The 20,526-nt window shown below is 38.7% G+C and overlaps 1 protein-coding gene across 2 annotated transcripts in view; it reads right to left on the bottom strand.

The window, feature by feature from the left end:
* Positions 1–409: 409 nt before the first annotated feature.
* The window catches only part of a2m1 (alpha-2-macroglobulin 1), a 48,139-nt gene continuing 28,022 nt past the window's right edge, over positions 410–20,526 (bottom strand). The window contains exons 21-37 of one of the 2 annotated variants that reach the window (XM_086079961.1): positions 18,564–18,685; positions 17,111–17,242; positions 15,783–15,834; positions 14,793–14,876; positions 14,521–14,697; positions 12,603–12,684; positions 10,803–10,959; positions 10,174–10,248; positions 9,739–9,901; positions 8,340–8,536; positions 8,059–8,274; positions 7,648–7,766; positions 6,289–6,379; positions 6,083–6,151; positions 2,393–2,498; positions 2,192–2,233; positions 410–1,342 (exon numbers count right to left, since the gene is read on the bottom strand). In XM_086079961.1, coding sequence (XP_085936087.1) covers positions 1,320–1,342; positions 2,192–2,233; positions 2,393–2,498; positions 6,083–6,151; positions 6,289–6,379; positions 7,648–7,766; positions 8,059–8,274; positions 8,340–8,536; positions 9,739–9,901; positions 10,174–10,248; positions 10,803–10,959; positions 12,603–12,684; positions 14,521–14,697; positions 14,793–14,876; positions 15,783–15,834; positions 17,111–17,242; positions 18,564–18,685 — 1,907 coding nt within the window. In that variant the 3' untranslated portion in view covers positions 410–1,319. The remainder of the gene's footprint in view (positions 1,343–2,191; positions 2,234–2,392; positions 2,499–6,082; positions 6,152–6,288; positions 6,380–7,647; positions 7,767–8,058; positions 8,275–8,339; positions 8,537–9,738; positions 9,902–10,173; positions 10,249–10,802; positions 10,960–12,602; positions 12,685–14,520; positions 14,698–14,792; positions 14,877–15,782; positions 15,835–17,110; positions 17,243–18,563; positions 18,686–20,526) is intronic. The other variant, XM_086079962.1, reaches the window with a different exon arrangement.

Below are 20,526 nucleotides of genomic sequence, written 5' to 3'. Positions count from 1 at the left end.
CGGAGTCCGCCAGAACGGGGTTAGCTACACAGTCCCAAACAGGGTATAATAGACTTGCCCCGGCACGAAAATAAGGGCATGTGCTTATAAGATCAAATGTGTTTTAAGATACAGGTAGCTCGCAAATCAACATATTGGTCTAAAAATAGATATATTATATAATTTATGTTTTTTGGATTTGTTGGGGTCTGGATGTTTCTTGGGTTGGGGAGGAGTTCTGGTGGGTGGCCCGGTGGGTGGTGTCTGGTCGGTGCTGGATTTCACCTTCCTTGGTTTTCTTTGGTCCCCTCGGGTCTCCTGACGGCGGTGTTCGGTTTAGGTGAACGGTATGAGATTTTTTCGAATAGGTTTTTGGTGAGCTAACAAATACACGCACGCACGCACGCACATACACATACTCACCCACACACACAAAACATTTTTTTTAATAAATAAAGAGCAATGATGATGACATTTCCGAATGAACAATACTGAGCTCTTTATATAAAAAAAAAAAAAGAAAAGAAAAAAAAAGATATAGAATATAAAAGTAAACTCATGAACAGGAATGTGCAGCTGTGCAATGTCATCATGTCGTCCATCGAGTGAATACAAACACCCCACCCCCACATTTTTTATACCCTGTATAGCCTTGCGAGCCTTTAGCTAACTTGACACGACAAAGCTGGTAGGCCATCAGCCTCACTAGGCCTAACGCAAAACACATCACAGATGCGAGATAGGCAATTCCAAACAAATCAAATCGTAATAAAAATGGATTACTATCAATATGTACTGCGTTTGTTTAAAAAAAAAACTTATACGCATTATTTTCTTTTGTTGTCCATTTTATTTCATGACTTTTCAAATGTCAAATTTGTCAAATTTCAAATTGCATGATACTGTAGTGCTACTTTAAAAAAGGCACAGCAACATTCTAAATGCACTAGTACTCCCCAACACACAGCACTCTTCCCCCCCCCCCCCTACAGATAGTGTTTTTACAGCGTTATTGGTACCTTGTATGCATCATTCATCCTCCACTCGGAGTTTAAAAATATTAATCAATCATATTAAAAATATTACAGAGCACAGTCTGATTTTCTTGGCTCCAGTGAGTTAAGTGTTAAAAACAATTCCAGTGTTGAGGTGAGGCAGCAATAACTAAAAAGTGAATTCAGATTTTTAAAAGAAAGGAACACAGAGAAGGAAAGAGCATAATTTGCAATCACAGGGATTCCCTTCAAATTCAAACAAAGCAAAGACAAGGACACACGTCGACAAGTCTGATGAACATCTCGTCTCCCAGAAAGGAATCGAGTAGTTTCCTCAATGTTCATTTAAAGCTTGTTGATTACGTCACCTGCAAAGCAAACATATTATTTACTATTAGACATGATCACCCAGTATGTATGTGTAGCATAATCACTACCTAAATTAATGATACCCTTTTAACTTATATTACCATTTGATGTTTGAGTATTGATTTTATTGAAATTAAATGTAATTAAATAACAGCATATATCAAAAGAGATATTTCTGATGACTAAAATTTATTAAAAAAAAATACACAGTAACAATAATGATAATGATGAAAACAATGAGCTGCATAAACTTCCCTTCCCCCCTTTTTTTTTTAAAGGAACATTTTTAAAATAAAGAATGAATACTTTTAAGCAGTAATCTGCATTTTATGCCAAGTTATCTTTGGTAGTTCAAAATGACACAATGTAGGACAAACTGTTACCTGCACTATACTGTCTGCTGAAAATTAAAAAAAAGAAACCGAAAATTCAGCTTTTTTTGGACTTTTTGTCGCTCTTTTCTGTTATACCAAACTCGCACCATCACCTCAAAAACGTTACACCCCCTAACACACACACATTGCAACTTCATTATTTAAAATCTTGTGACAGAAGTGCAAAAATATGTTAACCACAGTTCTATCTAACTAAGCTAACTACGTATGGCTTATTTTAAAATGAAGGCTTTTCTCATTTTATTTGACTATAAACACTTTTTGTTGTGGCTAGCCCTACTTTTTGTCCTTTTGTTGTTGCAAAGAGCTACATGAAAATTAAACCACACGACCAAATGTTAATCTAAACTAAATGCATTGTAGTGGAATATTTTCGTCTCCAATTTGTCCAACCCCAAACAGTGATTCACTCTCCACTATAATTATATGATAAAGCAGATCTATGTGACTTACTCTCTGCACAAGGGGATGTGTACTCTGTCACGGCAACATCACCTGCAAATAAAATACGAGAATCGTTAAGTGATAGTGAGGGGGAGGTTCAAGTTTTACAGCAGAACAGGGTAAAGCAGCACAGAGATAAAATAAAATGTAATAAAAATATGTCCTATAAACTGTCGACATTGGCACGATTGTAACCGAGGAGGATCTTACTTGTCTGATAGTAGTCATACACTTTGACCACAGCTGCTTTCAGGTTCCTGACAGGCACGTCCTGCTCCAGTGTCATGCTGTATACCACCTTCTCACCTTTCTTCAGCTGCAAACACAAACCAAAGCACATGCCACTGAAGGGGTTTGCGCTTCTATTGCGGTGTGTCTTGTTAGGACGACGATAGCTGGATCCCCGACATGAATAGTGTGACATTGTCGCACTGCACAGCAAATTGAAAAATAAGAATGAAGGACAGCCACAGTTTGTGTTAATTCTTCTTGGCATATACAAGAACAGATTTTATAAAATAGTAGCCTTCACTCGAGGGTGAATCTCATCTGATTATTTGCAAGATCCTCAGTCATTGATTGAGGATATCATTCGAGGAGAGAGAAAGGTCTTTAAAGTAAGACGTCATATTTCATAGACTTTCAAAGACATGTCTTTATTAAACTATCACAGATTAACAACTTGATGTTTCATGTGAAATCCCTCATTTTGATCAATAAACACTGTTAACCTAAATAAATGTAGATGTTTCTTGCAAGGTTAATATATTAAGAAAAATGAAAAACCTAACTAAAATTGAAAAAAATAAAGTTAATGAAATTAAATAAAAACAAGAGTATAAAAACTAAAACTACAATTTACGTTTATAAAACTAACTAAATGACTGTGTTCCCTCACTTTTCACGAGTGATACATTCCAAATGTATTTGGCGCGGGGATCTACCTCTCCAACCACTCAATTTCCCCCATCCTTCTAAACACTTGTTATACTTAATAAATTAAAATAAAATCTAATTATTATAATAATAATACTAATAATAATTAAAAATAAATTAAAATAAACTAGAGAAATCTGCCAAAATTTCAGGATTCAGATTTACAGGTGACCTTAAGTTGACCTTTTTTTTACTTTTGAATGCACGTCCAAGTGTTCATTGTTCAATACTTTGTGCACAACAGCTGTTCTCTAACAAGCGGATGAACCGCAAAATTCATGTGATTCATACATGGACCAATACTGGTTCAGTCTGGTTCAATTAAAAATAAATATTTAAACACAAATTGATCAGCAGTACCTCATCATTGCAAACAGGCTTCAACCAGGATATTGTCAGAGGGAAGTGACCACTGAGCTTAGAGTGTGTCACAGAGTGTCATCAGCAGGTTGTTATAGAAATGCAAATCATTGGAAATTGTCATGGGTCAAAAACTTGTGAAATTTGCCATATAGCTCCTTGCTTGAGAACAACAAGCTGTGCAGAAAGTACGAAACACTAACAGTTGGACGTGTATTTCATAAGTTCCCATGAGGTCAAATTGAGTTTAGCTGAAATTCCCCCCAAGTGCCCTTCTTGTAAAGTGTCAAGGCACAAAATAACTTTTTTTATTTGACCTTTTTTTTGGAGAGGGGGCTAATCCCAGTGACCTGAAGCAAATGTTTTATTAAATAATAAAAACATGACAATATAACAGGGCAGTTGAATATAGGGTCGCAACTATTAAATATTTCTGTATCGAATAATTGAGTATTCTGATCAACGGTATTTTTAGGGCAATTATGAGAACCATTCACACAGTAAATTCTGGAGAGTAAATTTGACTCTATTTAGAGTGGGACCAAATAGACTCTGTTTTAGAGTAATATTTACACTTGGAAGAGAGCATAATAAAGAATTGAAAAAATAAATTAAAGTCACTCAACGGTTGAGGAACAAACTCACAACCTTTAGCTTGGGAGACTGCCAAACTACCACCTGAGCTATGCCCCTCCAACTGTTTGCTTATCTCCATTAGGAAGATCAACAGCTGACATGAGCGATATACAGGAGCTGCGTGGCTCAGGGAGAAGATCTGCTGTCTCCCAAACTGAAGTTCGTTCCTCAACCCATTGGTGACTTATTTTTTCCAAATTCTTTATTTTACTCTTTTCCCTGTGTAAATATTACTCCAAAACCTCCCCTTTTCGCTCCTTCTGCTACATTTCATTAGGCATTTAAATCGCAGCCTTGCACGATTATGTAATTGTGTTTTGTCAAACCGTGATTTAATTGCAAATGCAACTAATCGTTCAGCAATAACTCACATTGTGCAAAACATCAAACTGTATTTTGTCTCAAATGTTTTCATTTGGGCCATTTCAAACACAAATATAAATTCCAGTTTAAACTTGGCACACCAAAAGTGAGAAGGCGATCTGGAACGCTTACTTTGGGTTTTTTGGAACGGATGCCATCATCCGTGTCGCTTGGTGAACAACTACTATAGAGCACTTTAGCGAGTCAACAAAAAGAGAGCACCCCTGACTCGTTCCACTTCTTTCCTGGGCCTATACAGTCGGGGAACAATTTTCTCCAGCAGTGCCTTTTTTGAGGTACGTGATTTAGCACTTCCGCTTTTTTAGTGGCAATTCGGCGGCCGGCAGTTACGCCAAATAACTTTGGCATGGAGGCACTACTGCTACCTCGGTACAGTTCAAGAGCAAGTAAATACACTTACGAGCACTCAATATGCTACTTCCTTGCTCACCATTCGTTCCCGGCTGGCCGTGTTGTTGCGCTCACCAGACAGGACGCTGTATGTGATGTAGCCCGTACTCAAAAAACGATTGGCTATCGTGTGGCAACATTTTTAAAAAGTTTTTTTTTTTTTACTTTGGCAAATATCTAAGTGTGCGGATTTTCGCCACGAATGTGCGGATTTTGCTGTGCCGCACCGTGTTCCAGCGCTCCAAACGCGTCCCCTGCTCCACTTTTGCGCCCATCCACGCGAAGTACATTGACTACAATGCAAACGTGCCACCCAAAACGCCTCCCCCGCTTTTGGTGGGAATGCAGCATAAGAGCCTATTGTGCAATTTTAGTTGAGTGACATAGCTGGTTCGTGGCTGTGTGTTTTTGAATTTAGACCAGCAGACTAGAAATAACACAAATACTGTATTCTTTATCAGGCATGAAAACAGGTCAGGGGTGAAAATGGTAAGAAGCATGCACTGTCACACTGGGACCAAAATGTCTCGCTAACAGGAGTGGGGGTGGTGGATGGGAGGCGGGTCACCACATCAATGTATAATAATAATACATTGGTCAGATTATGCGGCATAAGAAATAGATTTACAACCAGTCACATAAAACGCACAACAGTATACACCTTTTATGGAATTAAATATATGTAAACTGTTTGTGAACATCTTTGCCACCTTCAATGTTGGGAAAGTTCATTTTACTATGCGAACTACTTCAAAGTTCAGCTCACTAATTTTAAAATGAACTTGTTCATAGTTTATAATTGAAATATTGTCTAACAAGAGAAAAGCTGGCACTCTTGGACAAAAATTAACTACGTTCAAAACGTTTCATTGGCCTCAGAATGAGCTCGTTCCACAGACGACACGTTCCTACGATCCTTTGCCTCCAACTTCCCGCAACGTAGGCAACATTAGCGTGTTGTGCCACATACTGTAAATGCCCGTTTGCAGATTTGATTTTCAGTGTGCGTCTATGAGAGGCAAAATGCTAATTTTGACTCGCAAATTGTAATACGAATCCGCTTATTTTGAGCCTTAAAAGTGTACACGTAATTAAATTAATACAACAATAAATGAATAATCCAGCTTTCAATTCGTGGTGTTCCACTCTACTTTCTATTCAGTACATTTTATAGATGGAAAAAAAAGTTCATACCCCATCCAAGTAGATGTTGATATAACCTTCATCCAGATCCACACGCTTCACTGAGATGTCGTTCTTTAACTAGAGCATCACATTAAACTGCCATCAGTGTAGTTCAAACGATAACAAGTGACACAAATATTTGTGACTCTTGTGATTAAGGGCTATACAAATAAATTTGACTTGACTTGAGGGTAGAAGAAGAAAAAAAAACTCACAGACTCCAGAGAGCTTTTATCCAAAATATGTCCAGACAGGAGTTTGATGTTAATGATGACCATGTTCGTCTCCTCTCTCCTGCCCTGGTACCTGCAAACACAAAACAGTTTCTCTGCACCTCTTGCAATTAAATAAACATATTCAAGATTAGGCACATGCAGAGAAAAAAGGCACCCATCACCAAAATGTACACAATCAAGAAAAACAGTAGTAGAAATATCTAACTTGATTTCTGGTAATACAAACAACACAGTCAATAAATCTTTATACAAAGGAGGTGAACGGAAGCTATATTGGATATAAAAAGCCTACACACTGGCTGTTTAAATGGCCAAAGATTGTGACCACTGCACAGTGACGAGCACAATTCTCACAAGAACTTACCCATCACTTTTAGAGTGAATTAATGACAGACAGGGTGGTTTTTGTTTTTGGTATGAAGAAAAAGAAAAAAAGCCTCCTGGCAAAAGGAACTTTTCTCATACGGGGCACAGGGGCTGGGGCTGGCCACTAGCGGGTCTATCTGTGCATGTCACTGTCACTGTGTTTTTGCAGTGAAGGGAAAAATTAAAACTCATTTTTCAATTTAGAATTTTGCCTGATAGCAGCAGCATTTGAAACCCAAAACAAGGTCACGTATCAAAAGCACACTTGAAAGCTTTCCAACTCCTGAAAGCTGTGAAGAATGACTTACCATTCTATAGATTAAAGTCCAAAAATAGTCATACAAAATCAAGTTAAATTAAATGTTTATTTGATGAATGGGTATCATTTAGCTGGAAATGACACCATGAGAAGAATGTAACTGTAAGAATTGTATTAAGGTAGAGATATTGATTTGATAAAATCTATCAAATATTTATTTTATTTCTTTACATTTCTACAAAAAACAACAACGCCATGTCCAAAATTGATCAGTCCATCTAAATACTTAAACATCTAATTACATCTTAGACAAGCAAAAAGCAGTATCTGGATAATTCTCGAAGTTACCAGTCTTTTGTCAGATAATTCAATTATATAAAAATAATGAAAATGGACAATATTTGAGATTGAGATATTTCTGATGAACAGCCTCTATTTTTTTTTTGCCATTAATTTGTCTCATTTTCCGAGATACCCATTCAATTAATTGTAATAACAATAAACACTAATAATTGTGTCTAATCAAACCCAAAAGTAATTTTCTTACATTAAAGCATTGCATGATACTGTATCATATGTGACAGCATAAGTAAAATTCAGATACTGTGCTCAAAATGCTTTAGAGGACATTTTACTGTATGTAGGCAAATCTTGTTTATTAGACAAAATGTTCAATGACTAATCTGTAGAGGCAGACGCACACACACAGTTACCTGGCACGGACGAAGAGGATGAGCTGCGGCTTGCTCTGGTTGCACTTTGACATGGTGGAAGTGGAGATGTTGAAGGCGGAAAAGTCAGGAGGAGGGGGAATGTTGTAATGCATGGAGATCTAGAAGGGGGCAGGACCAACATATCGGTAGGATCGCAGAATTGATATTTTCTATATTTTTCGGATTTTGTTGTGTATCAGATTTTTTTAAATCTTGACATTTCCTTTAATATTGGATAACATCAATAATTGTGATTATTTTGTTCATGTTAATCGTGGTAGAATATAGTCATATAATTTAATCTTCAACTACAACCCAATGAATTGCCTGCTGGGATAAGGATACTTGCAAAGCAACTGGTTATTATTTGAATGTGGAAGGTAGCCTTGTCATAAACATAACACATGGTACCTGTGCCAGTACACAGCTCTGTCCCTCCGCTTTAAGGATATATTCTCCGGGGGCATCGCTCAGCTTCTCCTCCTGGTACAGGAGTCGATTGCTCTGGTCCACTATAAACGCCTTGCTCAGACCTCCTAGTGACGTCACAGTCACTGTAGTCCTGCCCCCGACGCTATAGGTGGCAGCACCGTATTTTGAGAGTGCCTGGAGGGCCACGACAGTGTCCTGAGGAGAACACAGTCAGTAAGTCTGCCCAGATGGTAGAAACTGCTGCTCAAAGTTTTGCCTACCTGTGTGGAAGAGAAGCCTCCGTAAGGATTTTGCTGCTGTGTGAGCCAGCGCACGATGCCAGAGCTATAGTCCATCCCAAAATCTGGCAGGGCAGGCCCAGAGAGCAGTGCCAGCAGCACATAAGAGGTGATCTCCACCTCCAGAGAGTCAAGTCCATTCCCAGGGGCCCCCGCTCGGTTCCAGTGGCGGCCTCCCCCTGCCACAAGAACATTAGCAATGTATCACATAAATGACTTGCAAACATGAGTATGAAAGAGTATAAAGCTACATTACGGACTATGGAGCACCAAAATTGCTATACTAATAAAACTCAGCTTTGATTGATACTGTCAGAACTAATTTCATCTTTATTGTTGCGAGCAAGTTTATTTTAGTTAAGGAAAACTAATAAAATAACTAAAACAAAAATAAAAAAATAAATAACATTTTCGCTTTAACGAAAAAAAATAAAAAAAATAATGCTTTTAAAAAACGAAAACTAACTGAAACTACTTTTTACGTTTACAAAACTAACTAAAACTAACTATAATTAGAGCAAAAATGTTTTGGTCTTTGGTAATTAATGTAATACATGAGCATTCGGGGTGATTTTTAATGTGATTTTGAAGGTGGGGTCTTAAGTTTTGACCGTTTCTGTTTGTAAACAAACAATTAAAAACGGACTCCTCCCATGGCTCAACCACCCTTTCTTCTCATCAAGATTGTGCCTGCCTTCAGCGACATGCCCCCCGCTCTGTGATTGGCTGGAAGTGTAAACATTGACTTTCCGCCCAGAAAAATCCCACTTCTGGCAAAACACAACAAAATGGCAAAATACAGGCTGGGCGGGTTTGATGACAAAATCACCACCACACATTAACAGAAGTCCAGAGGTGTTGATTGAGAAGGATTTTGTGTGTATACATCCAGTGTTTATGAAGTGTTTATTTCTGAGTGAAAATTTCACACCGGAATAAGGACGTCTGAAAGTGTGTCACTCAGAAGTGAGGTCATCTTTCAGCAGCCAATAGAAAAGCACCTTCAGATGACGTCGTTCTTTGCCGACAATTTTGCATGCTTGACTTTTGGCTCCAATGGCTCGGCTCACCTGCTTTTTCATTTAACTCAGCCGAAATGCGACGCTAGGTTAGAACTGTGTTACTTTTTTTATTTTGCCATGGTGTTTATTAACTATTGCACACAAATAATACTTCTTTTTTTTTACGAAAACTAATTAAAACTACATTTACAAAACAAAACGAAATAAAAACTAACTCAAATGAAAAATTCCAAAACTAGAATAACCCTGGTTGTGAGATAGATTTCAAAAGGAGTACGACTGCACTGCACATACTCTTAACTGTTTCCATTCAACAAAAACAAAGCAAACATCGTTTCCTGTGAGTAGTTACTAGGTACCAATTGTACTGGACTGCTGGTGCAAGTAGGTGATGAGTTTGCTCCTCATTTCCTCGTCCCTCGCCAGGGTGAAGGTGTAGGACATCAGCGCTGTGGTGTACAAGTTGTCCCTCTGGCCGGCTGCCTCCTTCAGACAGCCCAGAGCGCTCTGGATCACAGGATCCTGTCACAAAACCGGTGCACACATTGAAGGGATCCAAAAGTCTCAAGGTGAACTCACAAAATGTATTGGGATCCTTTTGGGTGACGACACCAAAATCCAAACGGCTTCCTTCCAAACATTTTCTGCACATGGGGAGCTCACAAAAAATAATTATTGCTTGTACAGTTAATTTAACTTTGTCGGTGAATTTGAAAATGAAGATCCAGTGAAGCACAGCAACACATGAGGATGGCGGTCTACTGTTTGCAAAATGGGAAAGACGTCTGACTCACATTAATGTCGGAGTCCAGTTCTAACAGGGCGGCAACGATGTAAGCTGTCAGGGACACGTCGTCACTCACTCCTCCCTGATGGCACATTAAAACATGCATTCATATATCATTCTATGCTTTGGTTGCAGTTTGCGTGTCAAAATGTGTAATTTGCTCCTCATTAAGAAACATTGACTGGCAAAACTGCGACTCCAACGGCGAGACAAAAATGAATGTAGGGCTGCAGCGGTTGAATCTTTCAACATTCGATTATTCTACTGAAAATTCTATAAATAGTGTATTCTGATCAACTATATTTTCTACTTAATACATTTCACTTAGTAATGAACAACCGATTGGTTCCACAGTGTGATTAACGCAGTAATGCATTTTCAGTTCAGTGCAAAGACAGGCTCACAACAAGCGGGACTCTCTTCCCCAATTGAATATGAGAGGCCCAATGGGGCCTCCCACCACCCGAGTCTTGCACGGAGGGAGCAGAGGGAAAACAACCACACAAGACATATTTATATGTTTTTTCACAGTCAAGATACTACAATGGATTGTGCAAGTGGTTACATTGTGGCTGACAACTCTGAGATTATCATGTGCACAATTAAGCATGTCAACGACCATACTGGTGTCATCACCTTCATGCCGTTGTGGAAGAGTTTCCCCACAGATTTGATGCAGCCATCAGGCCCCTGCTTTGAGTACAACCACTTCTTGGCATCTATAATGTGCTTGGGATCTAAAAAGATGTAAGGCCTTGCACCGTCAAATGACTTCATCACAAAAGAGGTCAGCCTAGAGAGAGAGAGACACACACACACACACACTTTTGAAAACAAATCAAAGCACAGAGTGCCTGTGGCGGTAACCCCAAAATGAACCCAGCCATAGAGGAATTACATAACGATCTTGTGTGTGATATGAAGCCTCTGGGCTACAAGAGAGTTCAGCTAAATCTGACAGAGGGGCAGCAACGTTTTGGGTGCAAACTAAAATGTTCACTAAATCAATTAAATATGACAATGTGACACTCCAGGACCCTACTGCAATAGTGTCAGGATTGCAGTAAATACTTACCAGAAATGAATAGAAATACTTAATGTTAGGTTTATTAAGGCTACATCCATTTTTGTACACGCAAATTAGCCTCCAAGTCTAAAACTGTAGCATCCTTGGATCCCTTGAAAGGTGGTATATAAATCTAAGCTATTATTATTTGTAGTATTTGTTCATATAAACTCTGCCAAACCCTTGTAAAACGTGATGATGTGATGAGTGCAGTCAAACTTGTTTTGTCCATTACAGTCCTACATTGCCTACTTCATGAACAAAACCCATTCAAGGTGATTTGTCTAATCTTTTGTAGCAAATATTAATGTGATTGGACACTTGAGTCCTTGTTTCCACAAACAGCCACCCCCATACGTGCTCACCAAGTGCCAAACTGCCCAGCATCCTTTCAGCAAAACCAAAGCATTGGTTTATTCAATTAGCCCCCCAACCCACCCCCCCAGGCGATGTGCTTTAAGCCTATTAAAAGCAAATATTAACATTTTCTGGCAGCTTCCTCATAATGTAAATGGCTACAATATATTCTGGTGCCAAAAACAGAAAGATGTATACTCCTGACTTGGCTGCCATTTTTAGTCTCGTATCAAATTAAGTGTGATATAAAGTCACCGTATAACAAAGCACTAAGTACTTTAAAATGTTCCATAACATCTGATGCAACTGCACTATATTGTGTGTTACGTCATTTATTCTGGTATTTTTGGTCTTTTCAGATCATCATCAAGGTTTTAATGCGACATCAGTGACAGGCTCAAATTCACTATACATATTTTTGTGACAGTAAATTAAAAGTGAAATACTGGCAGATGAATTCATCACTAGCCGCAATGTAACAACAGCAACTCTTGGCACTTTAAATTAAAACACTCCTAAAAAAAAAATCGGAGTGATTCAGTAACTGTACTTAACTGCCGAGGTGTCCACAAACCTTCATACACACAACATAAGCCCAACTGTAATGTAATGTCTACTTGTAAGTCACCCAAAAACTCGGGGGTGAAATCAAGTTCACATGAGGCATCCATAGGTCTCGCAATCAATCAATTCAGTGAAAGGGTGAACTCGCAGCTGTTTAGCTGTGCTTCTTTTTCTTTGAGTGATACCACCACAAAGGTACTAGTGATGGCAAAGAGAAACAATGAAGACTTTAAAATATTTTAAGATGGTGACTGATTGTCTGTGGAATGGATTTTTTTAAATGTTGGGATGGTAAATGGGTTTTCAATTGTTTTGCACTTTTTACCTCCACAGTACTCAAAATTGTTTCCACAACTGAGACGTTTCATTCACCCCCCCCCCCCAATGGCAATCATTTTCAGTTTCCACAAAGCACCATCACTGATTTCCACCAATGCTTTGCAACTGACCAGGTGTTGCCAGACGCATCACTCTTTCCGAAGGCGCTGTAGGAGCCATCGTCATGTTTATAGGTGAGCTCCCTTTGGTATCCTGGAACACACACATGCACAAATACCCACGTCAGATACCCCGTTGAGTTTATCCGCCACTGCCTGTATGTTGAAAGTTGTCACTCAACAAGGACATCGTGCGAGTTCATTCTGTGCAATCGGAAAAACCCATTGGGCCACTCGCATAAAAAAAAAAAGAGGCTCAGTAGCGCTCTCTAGAAACTTTTAATGAAGCAGCCATATGTTTTACCAAGATTCACAAAAAGTTGGAGGCATATGAAGGAGACCAAGACCTACAAAAAAGTATCTTGGTAAAATAAACAGGAAGTGAGAATTTTTTTTTTTTTTTTTTAACTTATGTGAAAGGACCAAACGGAAAGACGGACCCAATCAAACTATTACACTGATTAAACTGAACTGTTTTAACGGATTTCAAAAAACGTTCTAACCCTGCTACAAACGTATTCTTTTATCATAGTGGTAAGGCCACCTACTGGTTAAAGGAATTACATGGTTTAATCCTTAATGGGGTTTATTTTCGTAGCAAGTAAACCAGATCTACCTCCTATTTGCTCAGAAGAGTAGGCCTTCATTATGTTGAAACACAAATTAAGTGATTTTTCGTGAAACTCTGTTGCCGTGGCAACGCATTGTTTGTCAAAAAAAGAAGAAGAAAGAAACATGGATGAAAACTCATGAAACTTGCACACACATCAGGCCAGGCAAAATAATATTTTTTATTTGGCTCACTAACGCCCCCTATAAATTTTCAAAAAAGCATCCCCGGTTGTTAGATCTACAAAAAGTTAGAGGTGTATGAAACTGCCCAAAACCTACAAAATAATTCTCTTGCCAACAGGAAGTCCATCATTTTAGATTTACTTTTAAATGTTGCTCTATTTTGGCCTATTATAGAGATCACATTAAGAACTCCTCCCACAGATTTTATTCAATTGACTTGAATTGAATCTGTGGGTGCGTCATATCTAAATGAATGAAAACTAAAATCGAAACTTTTTATTGCACTGAAAAACAAAAAACATCCATATGTAAAGGTTTATTTTCCCATTTTCAAAAAATTCAATGTGCCAGTACCCCAACATGCAAGTACCCCAAAGTGGCCCAGGCTGCAAGGGCCCTTTATGGAGTATAGGCCACAGAGGAGGCGGGACTTCCGACTTCCAAGTTTTCACCCATCAACTTTGTTTCTGTTTCCGGTTTGCGACGTGTGGGCCGCGTCCCAGTACTTACGATTCCACCTTTGTGCCCCTCGGTTGCGCGGTCCCGTCAACGGGTGCGAGACCGCGAGTGTGTAGTTTCTGTCTCAGTGTCCGAAGCATTTCAAATAGCCGAGACGCCCTCCCGCCAATGAACGGGAGCGCGCGGTTAGGGGGCGCAGGGTTGGGGTTGCGAGTGTTGGAACGCGGCCAGCAGTGGCCGGAAACGGCGCTGATGTGTAAACCCGGAAGTCGGAATTCCGTGGCATCTACCCCATTGATGCCTGCAGCTCTAGTTTTACTTTGGAATTAATGAAAAATGATTAACATTATTATCATATTTTGTCAGTTTCTGTGTTGAGCAAGCTTCTAGATGATACAAACCTTTTGAAAATAAGATAAAAAAACGAATGAAGAAAGTTTAGGGCCACCTCTTGCAATTTTATACCTCCGCGCATTGGCTGAGATGCATCAAACGGATGCCCTTTCATAGGGAAATAGGGGTGGGGTTTATGCAAATTGGAGTTCCGCAGGTACAAGCTGTCATTTTGTCAGTTTTGATGATGACTCTTTTTTTTTTTTACTGTCTTATATGTTGATCCATTTTGTTACAGTCTTTTTCTGTGAGCCCCTCTTCAATGTTGCGAATGACGACTCACCGCTCTCGAGGAAGCGCGTGGCCCTGTCCAGAATCTCATCAGTCAGTTGACCTGTGCTTTTCAGGTAGTTGAGAATGAAGATGTTGGGAGCAAAGAGCAACATGTTCTGCTCGCCACAGCCATATGGCATTGCCAGGAGTTTGTCCAGGTTCTTCATGGCTCGGCCCATTAGGTCACCTTCAGGAAAAGGATCTCATTAGGGAAGGTCCGATGAAGAGGAGTTCTCTGAAAATGATGTCTGAGAGATTTATTTTTTATTTTTATTTTTTTACCAAGCACAGAGACAGTGGCTCTGGCAGATCCAGCAACAAACATCTCTGGCATCAGAAGAGAGATTTTCTTTTCCACTGGTCCCTCTGGCAACAAAAAGTATGCAAAAAGTGTGTGTCATCATTTACCTTTGACACATGCTGCCCGGTTGGGCTTTGGTATTAAATATCCACAATTTAGTCTCATAGGACCTGAAAGAATCTATGAGAACTCACCATTGAACACTTTCACTTTCAAAATAATACATTCACATGGTTATTCTAATCTGTTTATTTGTAATGTGATTTTTTTTTTTTTTTTTAGGTGCCGCAGAGTAAAACTGATTTCAATTTCTAAGGTAAAGATAACAATGAATTTTTAAAAGTTTCACAAACTAGGATTTGCTTAAGATGTAAAGTTTCATTATAAAATCTTAAATTTCTTCTGGAGCCAAAAAAGGACAAGATGATAAATAATCTGATAAAACCATATTAAAAGGGATTTTCTGTAATAAATTGAAACCACTGCCACTCGCAAAACCTGCATTTGTGCTTTGCCGTTACATGTTGTGACTGTGCATACAAAGAGCAAATTGCCTTCATATCTGATGAAACTCGACTGTGATAAAAGCATCTGAACAAGTTTAATTGAATCTTCAAGGCTTTGTTTATTATAATGGGAATTGTGTGTTCTTCTTTAACGTGAGGATTCTCCTGATTATTTAATGTGAAGAAATGATTGAATACATATCAATTACTACCAAAGTTCATCAAAGTTAATCAAAAACTTTAGAAATGAGCTTGCACCAAATACAGACAGACCTAAACTAACTATAATGAAAATTCCAAAACTATAATAACCCTGATCATGACAAACCTTATTTTTTGGTATTTTGTGAAAAAATTACAGTAACAAAACAATATGAATCCATCAAACGATCATGTGAGTAAAACGAAGAACTCCAAAACTGTGTTTAGCAAGATTTTCCAAACAAGTTATAGATGTAAACATACCTGCAGGACAGAGGAGCGCGTTGTGACTGACTGACTGAGGCGTTCCTTCAGCCTACAAGAGAAACCAACACAACATTTTCAACTGGAATGAACTACACTACACAACAAACCAGAGACAGCCCTATTAACAAGGTTCATTGTTTATAGAAGATTTATAAATCTTCTACGACCTTGTTTCGAGTTCCGTGTTTAATGCAATTATGCATTGTGTTTATACAGCCTCAAAGCTGACTACTACCAAGGCCAATGCAAAGGGGTGTTGCGAGGGATCAGAATTAGATTTATTGGGCAAGTATGTAAAAACACACAAGGAATTTTTCTTCACAGTCACAACCTGTCCAAGAAACAGGAAATATAACAATGACCAATGGGAACGGGAAGCCTGGTGGTACGCTAAGTAGCACCCCAAGTTTTTTAGATGGGAAAAAGAAAGGAGACATGAAGAAAGAGGGAGGGGGGGAAACAAGGCCAAAGTGTTTTCCTTTAAAAGGAACCCCGAATGTAATGACAATTTTGCTCCATATGATTTATCTGGTTGTTGACATGACATGACTATCCGATTCATTTTTCAAAACTAATTTCCAGTTTAATGCATTTTGTAGAAACTTTATTTGTATGTAGCCTACACCGCCATTGTTCTTTACGTGGCAACACATTCTGCGTAGTGACATAGAATGGCCACTTGCTCACTGCCGAGCAATGCGAAACAAGTATAAAGAAAGCGAAGTAAGCCTTGTAGCGATCCAAAAGAAACAACATGCGATCAGGAGAGTCACTCTCCCCCACGTCGTGCTCTCGAGAGCTCTCCCGAGCTTTTAAAAGAGAACACAGTATGGACCTGGGAAAAAATTATTTGCACCACAATGACGTAGATACAACAAATTTCGAAGAGGATTTAGGACCATGAGACATAAAAGCTCACTTTAAAGTGACAGTGTGTAATAAGTGACGACCACTCGATCTCGCTATATTATAGAATGCAACCAAAGTACGTGCATTTCGAAGCATGCACACTATGGTGGCTCAGACTGACCACATTTCACAAGTCTACACCAATTCTTAATTTGCGTGAGCAAACGAGCATCTCTGTGAGCGACGGCGACTTGGCAGCCGCTGTGAAGCCCAGTGAAACACCAAGCGAGCCAGATTTAGCCGGAGCAGCTAACAAGAGCGGCTAGCGGGAGTTAGTCGGAGCCATAAGCTAGAGTGGCTAACAAGAGCAGCTAGCAGGAGAAGCTATTAAAAAAAATGCTAGTAAAAGCTTACAAGAGCAAAGCATAAGGTGACAAGCGACTCGAGCCTGAATCACGGGAGTCAGCGATGACTACCTGCAAGCCGCAGCTGTGGAAGGTAAGCAGCGGTTGACCCATTGGGTTTGACACTAGATTGTAAGCACCACCAGGGCCAACTATGTCCACGAAGTTGTCCTTTGGGCATCCAAGATCAGCGAAACATTTTAGCTATGAGGAGAGATTTATTAAAAAATAATCACACAAATACATTTGTGATTTTCACACGTGTTTTTGAGATCCACAAATACATCTGTGATTTTCAAATTTTTTCAGATCCACAGATATTTGCGCGATTTTCACGTGTTTTTCAAATCCACAAACATATTTGTAATTTTCACGTGTTTTTCAGATCCACAAATATATCCGTGATTTTCTTCTTTTTTAATATTGTATGCATTTTCCATGACTTTTTACTTTTTACTGTCTCCATTGAACGGGAACGAGACGTTTCTTGTTTAAAATTGGACATTGAAAAACAGAAATCGAGTCGTTATCTGATCCTCTATTATGTGTTAATTTTACAAAAGTCGTTAAACAAATTGTAATCTTAAATTGTTTCCCTCAAGCTCGTTTTAGCTTAACTCAAAAGACATTCTTCTTCTTTAGCCGCTGCTGCTTTAGTGGCGTAGAAGAAGAAAAAATCAGCAAAAGAAGAGTCTTTCTAGTGGCAACAAAACAAGTTCAAGAGAAACAAACTAAAGTCACATTTTGCTTCCCGACTTGTACAAAATAAACACATAATAAAAGATCAGATAAAGACTCAATTTCTGTTTTTCATTATCCAATTTTGAACGAGAACATTCCCGTTCAATGGAGACAGTAACATTGCCTCCCCGTGGACGGCGGAGTAAAGGGCCTTAAACACATGTGAGAGCTTGTGTGTGTGAATATCTCGAAACAGCGTGAGGTTTGTCTAAAAAAAAAAAAATGCGCGAGCGCAACAATCCACAAACGCATTTTTGACAACTTGCAAGCAAAAGTCATGGAAAATGCACACACAAGATTAAAAAAGACGTGAAAATTGCGGGTATATTTGTAGATCTGAAAAACACGTGAAAATCACGGTTGTATTTGTGGATCTCAAAAACACATGTGAAAATCACACATATATTTGTGTGAATATTTTTTTGACAAATCTCTTCCCATAGGTTAGCCTCTTGTAAGTTGAGGCTCCCAGCCATGTAATATAATTAGTGATTACTAGACCTAATACGATAAAAAAAAATTGTTTACGTTGATTCGATATATTTGGGCATATTATTGAAATCAATAGTTGGTTTTAAATTTAATGAATTATTAGTTCACCACCAAAAGATTATACAGTCACTTTAATGCTCCAAAATTATATTTCCTATGGACCATGACAGTCACATGCCCCTTACAATCACCATCACTTCACCCCACTTGAGACGGTTTGAAATGACAATCCCATCTGCTGATTTATGTCAACCTAGTCGTGTACAGCATGTTGCATCTGACAGGCACTGACCTCCACCAGCAGGCTGCGGACCACAGTGTCAATACGGCCCACGTCTGGGACAGAAGCTACCTCATTGCCACACAGCAAGTTGGTCTTCAGGGCCTCGGCACTCACCTTCACGTCGACCTTGCCTGTGTGCAAACAAACAGAATGCGTCTTCAGTCCAGCCTTCCATAGATTTACCGTGAACAGCTTTCCGGACTAATTTATTTTTAGGGTTTATCTCCCCCACCACATCAGAATTCACTTTCTCGCCTAGATTCCAGTCTTATTCGCTGTCATTAATCCCCATTTGTTTCCTTATAATACACGCTCTCTTCATACCAAATTATCTCCCACCCCCTCCTTGTCTTTCACAGCCCAAAATTTTTCTCACTGAGGCCAAGTACAGATCAGCCCCCGAGGGAGAGGTTTCCAAGTGTTTCATCAGTGATGCTACCTGACATGTTAGTACAAGTGATTGTCAGCACGCCTCTAAGAGGAGACGGAGCAGCACGATTTTACACTCAGCACAGCCTTGTCTGCATCGCTGCTTGATGGAAGCAATTAAAAGTCTTCATGCCAGCTAGTTTTCCAAATACATCAATCTAGTTTTTGTTTCACATTGTCATTCCCATTCAATTTACAGTTTGGAACACATTTCTCTCTCATTTACATATATATATATATATATATATATATATATATATATATATATATATGTCTGCTTGATTTTTAATCACTCAAAATGCGTCAAATTGATGTTTTTAATTATGAAATATTTTATATTTTTTTGCATTCCCAATTACCCTCCATGTCACATTTTTCCTCCCTGATTAATGCCTAAATATTATTAGTTAAAAAGAATCAGTGTGCGCCCTACTGCCCTGCAAAATTTGTGTTAATTGACCGCAGTCAGTTTAAACAAACACATTTTTCAGTCAAATTAATTTTTTGCAGGGCAGTAGGGCGCACACTGATTCTTTAAAAAACAAAATATTTAGGCATTAATCAGGGAGGAAAAATGTGACAAGTATACGACTGCTCTAGGAGGGTAATTGGGAATGCAATTTTTTTTTTCATAATTGAAAACATAAATTTGATGCATTTTGAGTGATAAAAATCAAGCAGACTTAAAAGACAGTATCAATGTATAATAAAATATCTATCTATACATGGTCATGTTATGCTATATATGCAGGGTTGGGAGGCTTACTTTTAAATTGTATTCTTCTGATACAGTTTCTAGTTACCTGTTAAAACAATGTAGTTATTAACGTAATCCAATCACCATACTATTAAAATAATGTAACTTTGACAGTAACAGTGGACCCCAACTATTTGCAGGGGTAGAGATAGATAGATAGATAGATAGATAGATAGATAGATAGATAGATAGATAGATAGATAGATAGATAGATAGATAGATAGATAGATAGATAGATAGATAGATAGATAGATAGATAGATAGATAGATAGATAGATAGATAGATAGATAGATAGATAGATAGACAGATAGATAGATAGATAGATGTTTGGATGGATGGGCGCGGATGGGTGGTGAGCTGTAAAGTGTGAAATGGGGAAAAAGCGGACAAATAACGCTTATGAAGGCAACATTTACAGATTTAGACCCAAATAACCTTGCCACAAACACACACACACACACGCACGCGCGCCATAATTATGACCTAATTACACTACGACGATGATGACTATGCGTATCAACCGCAAAACGAACTTTTATCCCAGTCGCTAGTTTTTAAATCTTTATTGTTAATATGGTGTTTAAATAGTACATCGGTGCGTGATATGTAAGGAAGGTGGAACTCTGACTCACGTCTCTCTCTGTCTTTAGGACGGAGGTATAACACACTTAGGCTATGTGCAGGAAGGCTCGATTCGGAAGGAGCCTGATTCCCTTAGCCATAAAAATGTTTAACAGTAGCCCCGCTATTTGTTATTGTCTTGTACATTTTTTCTGTCAAATGTA

The sequence above is a fragment of the Leptonotus elevatus genome, chromosome 7, assembly GCF_054856555.1.
Source record: "Leptonotus elevatus isolate MCC_2025b chromosome 7, RoL_Lele_1.0, whole genome shotgun sequence".
In the NCBI taxonomy this organism is placed as follows: domain Eukaryota; kingdom Metazoa; phylum Chordata; class Actinopteri; order Syngnathiformes; family Syngnathidae; genus Leptonotus; species Leptonotus elevatus.
This window is presented reverse-complemented; position numbering and strand designations above follow the sequence as displayed.